Source organism: Pelecanus crispus, chromosome 2, assembly GCF_030463565.1.
Source record: "Pelecanus crispus isolate bPelCri1 chromosome 2, bPelCri1.pri, whole genome shotgun sequence".
Lineage (NCBI taxonomy): Eukaryota > Metazoa > Chordata > Aves > Pelecaniformes > Pelecanidae > Pelecanus > Pelecanus crispus.
In genome coordinates, this window is record NC_134644.1 from 51,852,866 (window position 1) to 51,865,886 (window position 13,021).

At 47.5% G+C, this 13,021-nt stretch overlaps 1 protein-coding gene and 2 non-coding genes across 4 annotated transcripts; all 3 read right to left on the minus strand.

Annotated features, from left to right (window-relative positions):
- Nucleotides 1–1,008: 1,008 nt before the first annotated feature.
- On the minus strand, nt 1,009–5,187 carry RPSA (ribosomal protein SA). 2 transcript variants are annotated; one of them, XM_075704847.1, is made up of 7 exons: nt 5,159–5,187; nt 4,732–4,899; nt 4,104–4,222; nt 2,561–2,806; nt 1,650–1,778; nt 1,246–1,414; nt 1,009–1,150 (listed from the first exon to the last, which is right to left on the minus strand). In XM_075704847.1, exons 2-7 carry the CDS (start codon nt 4,862–4,864, stop codon nt 1,056–1,058), a joined length of 891 nt encoding a protein of 296 aa, XP_075560962.1. In that variant the 5' UTR covers nt 4,865–4,899; nt 5,159–5,187; the 3' UTR covers nt 1,009–1,055. The 2 variants fall into 2 exon arrangements, with proteins under 2 accessions (XP_075560962.1, XP_075560961.1); XM_075704846.1 differs by lacking the exon at nt 5,159–5,187 and having other exon boundaries at nt 4,092–4,222.
- On the minus strand, nt 2,241–2,399 carry LOC142593076 (small nucleolar RNA SNORA62/SNORA6 family). Its single transcript, XR_012830878.1, has one exon. It is a non-coding gene; the product is annotated as a small nucleolar RNA SNORA62/SNORA6 family (small nucleolar RNA).
- Nucleotides 3,319–3,478, minus strand: LOC142593077 (small nucleolar RNA SNORA62/SNORA6 family). The gene has a single exon (XR_012830879.1). It is a non-coding gene; the product is annotated as a small nucleolar RNA SNORA62/SNORA6 family (small nucleolar RNA).
- Nucleotides 5,188–13,021: the final 7,834 nt, after the last annotated feature.

Sequence of the window (13,021 nt, forward strand, 5' to 3'; positions counted from 1 at the left end):
GGCCAAACAGTAAAGTGCTCACACACCTCTTGGCTAAAAGTTGTTAATTATTAACAATATCCTTAGTTGCCTTGCATCTACTCGGTAAAAGCAAGAGGAAAAAAGCTCAGCTTCCTTTGGACAGGTATTGTGCAATAATATACAGAGCTTGCTTTAGGTTTTTTATTGCTAATATGCATCTTAGAGTAAAAGCAAATGAGGACATGTGCTGAGGGAAAACATTCTTTACAGGTTGATTGGCATGGCTGAAGGTAGAAAAAGGAGAATGCTGAGGCCACAGCAGTATGGAAAAAGGGATCCCAGTTCAGCATGTCTCCACCTCCAACAAACAAAACCCCCGTTTCTCTTGGTGAAGGGTCTACCTCCCATTATTGCTATTAATCACAGAAATACAATCTTTAGTTAAAGCAGATGAATTAATGTTTTTTTCCCCGAGGATTACCTAAGTATTTTTGAGGAAGGAATCAGTAACAGACACCAGAAGTGGTGCTGCACCATGGGAGCAGCTCCCACTCAAGGGCTCTCCTCTCCATGCCATGTGGCCGGGCTGCCACCCGCACCCGGCCGCAAAGACCCCCCCACCTCACCCCCCGAATTGGTGAAACCCTGGGCAGGGGTGATGAAAAACCCCGCGGAGGGGGTGAGCCCGGCACGGCGGGAGTGATGGGAAAACCAGCCCCATCCCGCACATCACATCCTCCCTCCCCTCCGGACAGCCCCGCAGTTGGCCTCTGCCTGGCCAGCAGGGAGCCGCCGCATCACCGTGGGGCATGTCACCGGGGAAGGCGAGAAATGGGAAGGCCACCCCAGGCAGTGGGCCATAACCCGCCGGGGAGGGCGGGCGGGCAGCCGGGCCCACTGCCGCGGGCAGGGCCAGCACCCATGGGCCCAACTCCACGGACCAGGGTGAAACAGTTTACAGACCCTCCCTCCCTTGGCCAAGGACCGCTACCCATGTATTTAAGTGGGTGTTAATTTAATTTTACGAAAGCAGTACTGGGCACGGTGTGTATTAAACCAGTCTTTATTTCTCTCACAGTATAGTGGGACTGAAGTTAGGACCACTCCGTGGCAGTGCCAACCCACTCAGTAGCCTGGGCTGTGGGAGCTGCTGACCAGTCCTCGGTGGCAGGCTGGGCGCTCCAGTCCTCTGCAATTACAAAGATGACAACGCTTAGTGCAGCCCAGCTCTTCCCACCCACTACAACACACCCCCGACTTCCCACAGACATCCCCCAAACTGACCTGTGGGGAACTGCTGGATGGGCACAGAGGGGACCTGCACTCCCTCAGACCAATCTGCAACCTCGGGCTGAGGAGGAGCAGTGAATTCAGGAGCTGGGGCCGTCCATTCGGTCTGGAATTCCTCCTTCGTAACTGCTTTCTCAGCAGCAGCCTGCTCCTCCTTTTCAATCTGTAATGGAAGAGCATAGCCTCAGACTCCCAGAAACACCTCACCGCCCTCACTATCACACACCAGACCATACACACCAACCAGAGATGACTAATTAACCACCACCTCCTTAACTGTGAAGTGCAATTATTACATTGGCAAAACCTGCCCTCAATAGCAGGCCCACAGGACCACGGGGCAGGAGCACAAGCAGGACATCTCAACACAGCCACACGTCCTTTCGCAGGTCTCCTACCTCCTCGGGATCCCTGTAGAAGTACAAGTCAGGCATGACTTCCCACGGGTGCTCACGGGAGATGGTGCCGCGCATGCGCAGGACCTCCCGAGCCAGCATCCACCACATCAGACCCACTGAATGGGCTCCCTGGAACAGAAGAAAGATTCCCTGTAAAGCTAAACCTTTGAAAACACTTTTTTTCTTTTAAAGAGCAAAAGACTTATTTGCATTCGATCCAACGTTCTTGCTTGGCAAGAGAAAGGTATTACTTGCCAATGCCCAGACTTATGTACTTGGACCCAGGAAAGGGCAACTTTTTGAGTTCCTAGTGACATCTTCAGGCCTCTGCAGAAATCACAGCGCACATCAATCACCAGCATCTGAATTTGCTGTATATCACATAGCCTGAAGCAATTCTCCTGCTATGGAGTTTCATACTGCTCACTACCCCACGTGAATCTGGTCCAAAAGACAGGGATTACGCTCGTTACATATGCTAGAATGAAGAAATAGAAAATTTGACCAAATGAGCAAATCTTACACACATGCACAGACTTGGCTTGCCTTAGTTTCTTCATCAGTTCACTTTACGTTTCATTCATATTCATAAACTGTGGCAAGAATGACTATCAAACTCCACTCATTGGGCCACAAAGACCCTCATGGCGTCAGCGAAAAGTTCTGCCAGGTTACTATAGCACACGTCCTACACTTGAGAGTTCCTTGGCCAGAAACTGGCCTCAGCTCCAAGCTCCAACTGTGTGCAGCTCATCTCCTCCTCCCCACCTGCCTGCTAGCTTGCAAGAGGCCTTAATTAGCTCATCACCCTGGGAGACATGTGAAATACAAGGCAACCCTCCCCTGCAGAAAACATCCATCTTGCAACCTAGGGCATGCTCTGGAGGAAGCAGCTACAGCAAAGCCGTTACCTTATTGTTGCAGGGAATAGCAATATCCACATAGCGCAGCGGGGAGTCGGTGTTGCACAGCGCAATGGTGGGGATGTTGACGTAAGATGCTTCTGTCAGTGGCTGATGATCAGCCCGGGGGTCTGTAACAACCAGGAGCCGTGGCTCACGGAAAGCCGCTTGGATCTGATTTGTGAAGGTACCAGGGGTGAAACGTCCAGCAATGGGAGTAGCCCCAGTAGCAGCAGCAAACTTCAGAACAGCACGCTGCAAAATGGACCACAGCAAAGGTGAAGCCGGAAAACTGCATTTCAACCGAGTCACCCAAGTATGCCACTCAGTGAACACATACAAAATTTAATGGAACTATTTCTTTCAATTCCTGTGAAATCAGGGCTCACCAACAGCTCTGCTTTCAAAATGAGACAAAATAAAAATGCTTTTAAAATAGCTACACCAACACCAGAAGTTAAAAAGGTCATATCCACCAGCAAAGCAAGAAGTCAGGATACGGAAAAAAACTTTTTTTCCCCTAACTTAGTTGCAAGCTCTACTCCAAAGTCTCATAATCAAATCATGAAAGGGGAGAAAAGGCAAACAGTTTATGAAAAAAGCAAAAAAATTTTCTTCCATCATTTTTACATCCTTTCATTATCTAGTAGCATAACTTCAGGAACAACAGGAAAAGCCCAGTAGTAAATACACACAGACTGTAGCTGTGTCCATTAAAATTGCAGTTGGCAATTCCTACTCATGCAGAACAGCTTTCAACTTCTCAGGCATGTGGCAGGGCCTACTATCAAACTCCATTCATAGAGGGAGCTCCTCTCCTGGCGTTAGCGAAAACCCTGCCATCTGGTCTGCTGTAGCACACTTCCGACACTTGAGAGCTCATCGGCCAAAAACTGACCTCAGCATCAAGCTTTAACAGTGTGCAGGTCAAGTCCATAGGAACCCAAGCTTTTCCTTTGGAAATCCACCCCACGTCATTCATAATCTTCCTGTATGTTTGTGGCACCACTGGCATTACTCCAAAGAAACTAAGCTCACAGATAAACTTCAGTGGCTGATGAGATTTTATTTGAAAGTTGTGTCCCCTTCTGTAACAGATTTTTTTTTTCTAAAAATCTGGAGACAAAATCAAAAATACACTAGTTTCTATACCTTGCTCAATAACAGAACAAATTATGTCTTTGAAAACTTTTGTATCGGGCGCTTATTGTCCCCAAAAAGCAGTGCCAATGACTCACAGAATTATTGGGGGCAGGGGGGCCACCAGGGGACTGACCACCAATATGCCAGAAATCCAACGGGAAGTACCCAAAGGCAGATATGAAACAAAAACAAGTTATCAAAGCCCTGAAACTACAGAAATGGGGGGTTTCAACAGATGTCTTCTAAGCTGCAAGTGCAACACAAGAAACACGCCTCCAAAACAGTGTTCCTGGAGGCAAAATTTGTGCTACTCCCTTTTAACACCAAGCTGCCATTGGCAGGCAATGATGCATGGCAAGAGAGTCCTGCTCCCAAGACTGCAGGCCTCATGACCAACAAATGTCCATACCTGTCCAGTATTTCTAGAAGAAATGACGCTCACGTCAGCTGGGTTCTCAATGGCAACAATGGCACGGGCTGCCAAAAGGAGTTTTTCCCAGGTCCTCTTCAGATTGATGATGTAAATACCTAATGGTGACAAAAGGCTTTAGAACAACCAGCAAATACAAGATCCTAAAACTTGTCACATGGTTGTGGTTATTCCAAAATTCTAGTTAGTAGAAAGCTATTCCAAGGGAAATCCTCCCACATGGTTTTACTGTAGCACAATTCCAGCACCTATCAATATGAACCAGGGCCTGGTATGAGTTTCAGTCTTTTAACAGGGTGTAGCTCAGATTGAAGAACAATGCAAACAAGCAGCAGAAATCACTATTGAGACATTAAAACCATTTTGCCACTGTAGTCAAGAACTAGCAGAAGCACCCAAATCCAGCTGTGACTGATCTACCAAGTTCTGAAATTCACATTTCGTCCTACTTCTCCGAGTAACACGATGCAATCGCTAAAGACACCTGCACCTTTCAGGCCACGGAGAAGCTGCCAGAGCGCTCAAGCACTAGCACTTTCCTGCTTTCCTCAGCTGTGCCCGCAAAATCCCCGTTGCCCCCCCAGGGCCATCCATCCGACGGGGTTACCATCGCTTTTCCTTTTGTAGATATACTGCTCCATCTGGAAGTCAAGGTTGGTGCCTCCCAGGTGGGTCCCGGCAGCGAGGAATTTGAGGACATCCTCCTCCTTCATCTGCAGGACATCGAGACCTCCGGACATTGTGGGGTTTCCCTTTGGAAGCGACGACAGGGAACCTGCGGGCACAAGCACCCGGATCAGCCCTGCAAGGGCTCCACTCCCACCCCCCCGCCGCCCCACGAGGGCCCGCCAGGAACCCCGGCCGCCATCTTGGCTGCGCCGGCCGCCTTCCCCGCCCTGCCCCGCAGCCGGCAGGCCTTGGCCTTCCCCGCGGCTCGGCCAGCTCCGGCCGCCGGCAGCGCGGAGGGGCCCCGCCGTCGGCGCCCACGCACCACCGCTGCCCCCGAGCCCCCCGGGCCGGCGGCCCGCACTCACGCTGACAACGCCGTGTGGAGGCCCGGGCAGGCGCGGAACGAAAGGGAAGGCGGGCTCCGCCTGACGCCTATATATAGCCTCCCCGGCCAATGGGGAGCCGCGGGAAGGGCGGGGCTCCGCCGGTTGCTAAGGCAGCAGGGGGCGGGGCCGGGGCGGGGCCAGGGGCGGGGCCGGTAGGGGGCGTGAGCTGCGCCGGGGCCGCGTTACAGCAGCGTCCGCTCTTGCCGAGCTCTCTCCCGCCCCTCTTCTGGGAGCGGTTCCGGAACAAATTTGTGAGATGGGAGCGGCCTCTTCAGCGTGCTGTGGCTTGTGCTCTGAGCAAACTTAGAATCATAGAATCGTTTAGGTTGGAAAAGACCTTTAAGATCATCCAGTCCAACCATTAACCTAGCACTACTAAGTCCACCACTAAGCCAATTAAGGGTAGAGTAATAATTAATTTCATGTTTCCTGGCTTGGTGGCTGGATTATTCTTCAATGAAAGTAAAACTAGGAATCATTAAGGTTGGAAAAGACCTCTAAGATCATCAGTCCAACCATCAACCCAGCCCCACCATGCCCACTAAACCATGTCCCAAAGTGCCACGTCTTCCTGTTTTTTGAACACTTCCAGGGGTGGTGACTCCACCACCTCTCCGAGCAGCCTGTTCCTATGCTTCGCTACTCTTTCTCTGAAGAAGTTTTTCCTAATATCCAACCTAAACCTCCCCTGGCACAGCTGGAGCCCATTTCCTCTCGTCCTATCACTAACTACTTGGGAGAAGAGACCAACACCCACCTCACTACACCCTCCTTTCAGGTAGCTGTAGAGAGGAGGGCTTCTTTTGAGCACTTGAAGCAAAGACAAAGCACAGATTTACTGTAACACTTTAGAATTCTGTTTTCCTGTTGAAAGCGAAATACACTCTCTTGTTTTCAGGGGCTGATGGTTGTCTGATGAAGCATATACACAGCTTCTCAGTGGCCTACCGCGGCAGGAGGCCTCTAAGAGGCTGCAGCATCTCTCCTGCTTTCCCGCTCCTCCGCCGCTCACCGGCAGTGCCTGCCGTGGCACTGCACCACGCGGGAGAGCTTGTGCAGCCGAGGCCGTCCCTGTCGTTTAGAGAAATTACAAATTACAGTAGAAGTAGGTTAAATTGGCACTGAACCTACACATCCTGTCCTGCAGTGGACATCAATGTGACGATTTCCCCTTTGGGGGGGATTTATTTTTGTTTGTTTGCTTTTAAGAAGCAGCAGAAAGCGATCAGGCTTCACATGCTCCATCATCTTTCTCCTCTGTCACATTCAGGGAGCAGACACAAGCCTGAGAGTGGAGTTTCTTAGAAAAAAGAAGTGATATTTACTTTGTTATGCTTGCTATCATCCAGATCTGGATAGGTGTCTGGATGGTGCAGACACTATTGCCAGTGCCTTCTGCAAGTGATAATTCACATTCATGTCTTTCTAATAACAACACTCCTTTAGTCTTCTCTCATCTATTTTAACCTAATACAACTATAGCAGTGTGGTTGGGCATTGACCCTCCTGATAGCTCCTTTGCAATGACTGCGCACTGAGTGGCTCTGGAGTTTATTTAAGCAGCAGGTTACACAGCATCACATATGTTCTTTGCTTACTGTAAAAGAGACCTTGTCCTGTTTTGGTGAGCAGCAGTTTGTGCATTTACTGTCAGCTGCTTTCCGTCATTCCCACAAAACTTCAACCTGCAAGTCAGGAGCTGGCTCTCACACTGTTCTTTTTTTCTGTATGCTTGTTTGTCATGGTTTAGCCCCAGCCAGCAACTCAGCACCATGCAGCCGCTCGCTCACTCCCCCTACCCCAATGATTGGAGGAGTAAGAGTGAGAAACACTCCTGGGTTGAGATAAGAACAGTTTAATAATTGAAATAAAGTAAAACAGTAATGATAATAATGATAGTAATAATAATATACAAAGCAAGTGATGCACAATGCAATTGCTCACCGCCCGCTGACTGATACCCAGACAGTTCCCGAGCAGCGATCGCTGCTCCCCGGCCAACCCCCCCCAGTTTATATACTGAGCATGACGTCACATGGTATGGAATAGCCCTTTGGTCAGTTTGGGTCAGCTGTCCTGGCTGTGCCCCCTCCCAGTTTCTTGTGCACCTGGCAGAGCATGGGAAGCTGAAAAGTCCTTGACTAGCATAAGCAGTACTTAGCAACAACTAAAACATCAGTGTGTTATCAACATTCTTCTCCTAGTAAATCCAAAACACAGCACTATGCCAGCTACTAGGAAGAAAATTAACTCTATCCCAGCCAAAACCAGGACACTGTTAGATGATCTTAAGTAGCAAGGTTACCAATCAGTTTTAGAATATTCTTTAAGAGACTAATTCACACATTTGCCACAGGGTGGTGACAAAGGTAAGTAAAACGAAACTCAGCAAATAGGTGAGTTCTCAACAAGAACGTGAACTATTATACCCGTACCTAACAGATTGTAGACTTCTGTTGCGCTTTGATAAGTGTGCTGTGGATAGTGAGAGCTGACCCGTTGGGGCTATGTACAACGTATGTCTCCTAAATATGTGAACGTTAGCCTGGCGGGGAAGAGGGGAGGTGGCGGTGTTACCGTAGTGTGTGCAATGGCTGTAGTCTGGAGAGCTCTTCTGCATAATCAGAACCCAACTGTATTAAAAAGTGTATTTGAACATAATGATTGGAAGTTCAGTAACGAATCTTGCAGTAAATATGATGTTACCAAAGGAATGCTGCTGGGAAGCATTCCAGACTCCCCAGGAATCTCTGATACTTATTTCATGCTCTTACAGTCTGGGCCCTTTCTGGTAGACCATGAGCTCCACAGCCCATGAGGGGGCTTGGAAGAGTCATGCTAAAGCTTGACAGCAAAGCTTTTCTAATCATTTTCTTAAGCAACCTGAAAGTTTGTTTTATTTTCTAACTGTATACCGAGACACTTTAAAATAAATCTCTGTCATTAATGAACACGTCCCTCAAGTAGAAGGGTGTCTGTCTTACTGTGTATTTTAGACCATGTCTCTCCCGTCACCATTCACACTGAACTTGGTTACATAATTATATGCAGGGTGTGGCGGATGTTGTTTTTTAAAAGTTGAGTTAGCTTCAAAATAGTCCTTAACTGAGAGAAACTCCTTACAGCTTAGACACCATATCTGATTACAAAGATACTGAAGCTTTAATTAAATGTAATGAGCTTGAATGTGAAGGATAGAGACGTGCCTACGTCTCTTGTGCAAACCATTGTCAGTCACTGACGGCAATCAGTGAAATTCTTGAGGAGCCCCTGGAGTGATGCAGCCCGCCACTCTCATCACAGGCTACCCTACGCTTGTGGGGAACAGCACACACGGTGGGCAAAGCTGTCGAGCGACTCAGGCGGACAAGGCCATGGACGGGGCTGTTCCTGTTTGGGCTGCTCTGGTTTGGTGTGCAGAGAGGTTTGGGAGGGCGTGGAGAGGGGGTGGGATGGTGCTTGCCCCATCCCTTCCCCCATAGACAGCTGGGACAGCACACCCAGGCATGGCTTCTGTAGCAGCCCGCTCTGTGGGCTGGACTGTGCTTGCAAAAGCCAGTTCAGCCAGGCTCAGGTCCTAGAAAACAAAAGCAAGGCATTCGGTGGCTACATCCATACGCAAGTCTGGCACTTCTGCTACCTTCACCTGATGGGCATGTGTTGTGGTTTAGCTCCAGCCAGCAACTAAGCACCACGCAGCTGCTAGCACACTCCCCCTACCCCGATGGGATTGGGGAGAGAATCGGAGGAGTAAGAGTGAAAAACACTCCTAGGCTGAGATAAGAACAGTTTAATAATTGAAATAAAGTAAAACAGTAATGATAATAATAATAGTAATAATAATATACAAAGCAAGCGATGCACAATGCAATTGCTCACCACCCACCGACCGATACCCAGACACTTCCCGAGCAGCGATCATTGCCCCCCTGCCAATTCCCCCCAGTTTATATACTGAGCATGATGTCATATGGTATGGAATAGCCCTTTGGTCAGTTTGGATCAGCTATCCCGGCTGTGCCCCCTCCCAGTTTCTTGTGCACCTGGCAGAGCATGGGAAGCTGAAAAGTTCTTGACTAGCATAAGCAGTACTTAGCAACAACTAAAACATCAGTGTGTTATGGACACTATTCTCCTCCTAAATCCAAAACACAGCACTATGCCTGCTACTAGGAAGAAAATTAACTCTATCCCAGCCAAAACCAGGACAGCATGCATGATTTTATTGACATGATTCCTCAATGTGAGTGGCTGTGCACCCCAAAAGGCCCCTATTATTATCCAGATTTGTCTGGTTGGATTTTACTGACCTTATTCAATTGCTGGGGAATTATTTTGCTTGAGCCTTGATTCCTCTACCCAGTCCCAGCAAAGCACAAGCAGGTTCATACTGTACATGCCAATGCCTGACCTGCCAGAGCAGCAGAGCTTCCTGCACTCCCACTGAGCTCCGGTGGCTCATGGTTAGGACCTTGGCTCCTGCCGGGCCCCCCCGTGTCAGCGGGGTCTCTGGGGCACAGCCTGGAGCATAACAAAACCTCTCTCTGCCTCACCAGACAGCTACTCCCAAAGCCTTGGGCAACTCCGCAACGGAGCGGCAAGGGTCAGCAGTTGGGTGCAGATGTTGTCAGATCACAGATCTGTTTAGTGTCACAAGAGAAAAGCTGCATTTGGCAGAGGATCACCTGCAGTCCTGGCGCAAATATGGAAATTTTAATGTAAAAAAGAAAGAAACAAATAAAAAAGCACAGGGGGTGGGAGGGGAGCGGACAAATCACATCAAGTATGAAACCTGCAGGCAGAAAACAACTCTGTGTGAAAGGCAGATATAAAATCATTTCCCAAATCCATGGGCCTGACACACATGCAATTAAGCCACATATTTATTGATACACATGGAAATGCCAAATAATGATTTTAGCATAGAGTGCTTACCGGCAGCTTTCTCCTTGAGTTCGGCCTATGCCCCCACAAACTGGATCAGGGGGCTGTAACAGGACGTCCCAGTGGTGGGACAGAGCCACTGGGCTGCAGTGCACATTAATGTGATCATTTCCCCTTTGTTCTCTGCTGCCAAAAGGGGTCCTGTGACAAATGGATCCAAGGGTCTTGGGAAGATAGATGTTTGGGCAGTATCTATCCCACCAAAAGTGTCAGTGGGTGTCATCCAAGAGATGGTGTGAAACCCCTGGAGCTGGACCCTCCAGAAGATACAGAGGAACCCACGGAGATCGACCCACCTCCAGTGAAGCTACACAATACTGTGCTTCTATGTAAATACCAACTTGGCTGTGTTTCAAAGTTTGTTATTATTTCTTTTATGTTTTGGGGAAACATACTTTGACAAATCTATTCCCTTCTTACTTCTAGTTCTACAAAGCTAGAATTGCCTAACATCTGTCACAAAAGTTATGGATGTCTCATTTTAAATGTCTGGTTTTTTGTCATTTTTACTAAAATTCCTTAATGCATTATGATAAAATCTCCCAAAGCATTTTATAGTGATAAAATTGGAAATTTAACAAACAGTGCAATGTGGAAAATCAGCTCGATACTTTGAAACCAGAAGCAATGCTAGGAGGGATAAAAACATTCAAGGGCTCCACACTGGCTTTGCAGAAGTACACATATATATATGTGTGTGTGAGACAAGGAGTATTTTCTGCTCAGTACTAGTGTCAGTGATCATGCATGGCACACGATACGTTAAAAATAAAGAAGCAAGCGAAGCGTTTGCCTGGTTTTTAGGTGAAAGGGAGATCCGTAGTTCAATGTTTTATTACAAGGACAGGGCCTTTAAGCTGTTCCTTTTCTATCTTTCCCACCCTCCAGCACCCAAGAGGGCTAGGGAGCCTGTCTGCTATCTCCTCTCACAGCTGGAGCAGCTGTCAGCAGCGTGAGCTGAAACACCCTCTACATCAGAGGTGGTGCTCCAAGGCAGCAGGAGAGCTCTGGAAGCCCGCCGCATTTAAGAGCGGGCACCATCGCCAGCCTAATTTGGTTATCAGGTACCTGCACAAGCAGTTGGGGTCCAGCTGGCATAAAGCTGCACACCAGGACTGCGTGGTAAGTCTGTTACACACAGATAATTCTTTGTGAAAACTGCTTCATATAAGAATGCATCATCTAGGCAACATCTAAAAAGAGAAGAGGTTTGGGATCTTCCCATGTGGAAGATGTACATCTCAGTATCAACAATATCGATGTTTTGCTTAGCACAGCCTGCCTCCTACTGAATCCCAGGACCATGCTGTGACAGCAAGAGGAGATCCCAGCAACCCAGCGTCACCTCGCAGCATGCCTCACAGCGGAGAATTATGCCCCAAGTACAATTTCTGGTCCCCTACCAAGATCAGGCTGCCTGAGTAGCAAACACCTGGTTGGCAGGAGATGAAAAACAGTCTCCCCAGAGTGCTCAGAACCCCACTGTCCTGAAGGCAGGTATTTCACCAGCTGGTACAGAGATTCAATTTCCATCAGTCTTTACACACAGCAGGCAGGCAGAGGAAGCTGTGAAAAAGACAAGATTCCCCATTGCTATGTGGTTTTTCCATTTAAGTAAAGCTGATTTAGGTTGTACTAGCACAGCCTGTGGATATTATACCCCATAGAAAAAGAGAATACGCATTGCCTTGTATGGGCTCTGAACTCACCCAACGGTTCTGTTGTCTTGGGAAACTTCTTTTGCTTTCTTAAGCCTCTATTCCATCCCATCCCTTGTGGGTTTGATTGACTTGTGGTTTGGTTTTTTTTAAAAGAAACACCAAAGAGATGACATGGTTCATTTTGGCAACCACTTTTTAATAGAAACATATAATACACCTTATCACATAAATATTTTATATGACACATACACTCACAATACTCAAACCTATGCAATGTTCCAAAGCTCCAATTTTGTTTAAACAGTGCAAGAAAAAAAAAAAAAATCATCAGCACAGGAAGAATGGAAACGTGAAGTTTCTAAAACGTAAATAATCAGACTATTTCTCCTGTGTCCTTACACTTCGCTTAAATACTGACTGCCTCAACATGTTAACCAGGTGTGTTCTTACACCACAGCTGCAGTGGCAAGCAGAGCCAATGCACGTTCACTAATAGCATACTGCCAGCAACGGAGGCCATTCCGAGAGGGATCCGACCACATACAGAAGGGATCACATCACCTTCTCTGGAATCCAAGCTAAGATGGCTTTGGAAATGATTATCTGATAGGATTGTTAGTGTTGAATTGCTGGCATGATTCAGGTAGGTGATTAAGCACCTGTGTCCAGATCTTTATTTGATTTACTTTGCCTTTAGGCTGCACAGTGACTATTTGTTGTTAATTAGAAGCACACAACCTCAAGGGCAATATATCTAAACTTCAAGTCCACACAGTTGTTTTTCTTGACTTGCTATAGCTATCAAGAAGTAACTTCAATAAATCAGTTTAGAAACAATGTTTTTCAAGAGGGGAAAAGGGTAAAGGATGGTAAGGATCAGAGCTGAGAAATAGTCTTGTGCCTGCCTGTGTGATACAGCTTTCAGAAGACAGTGGAACAGAACTTCAGGCTTTCGCTTCTCCCATATATGAGAGACCTAACAAAAGAAATAATAAAGAAAAACAAACAACAAACTTGCACCGCAAAACTCACTCCCCAGCTCACATGTAAAGAAGTTTTTGGATTTGCAGCACCAAGGGTTGATGAAACACAGTGCAGTTCAGATTTTCTATTTCTTAAACTCAAAGGAGCCCAGACTAATTCACAAGTCAAAAGCATATATTTTTTCACTTTACTGCAACAACAAAGAGCCTCCTCATTCTCCACAAAGTGAGGGGAATGGAAGAACTTTCCCAAA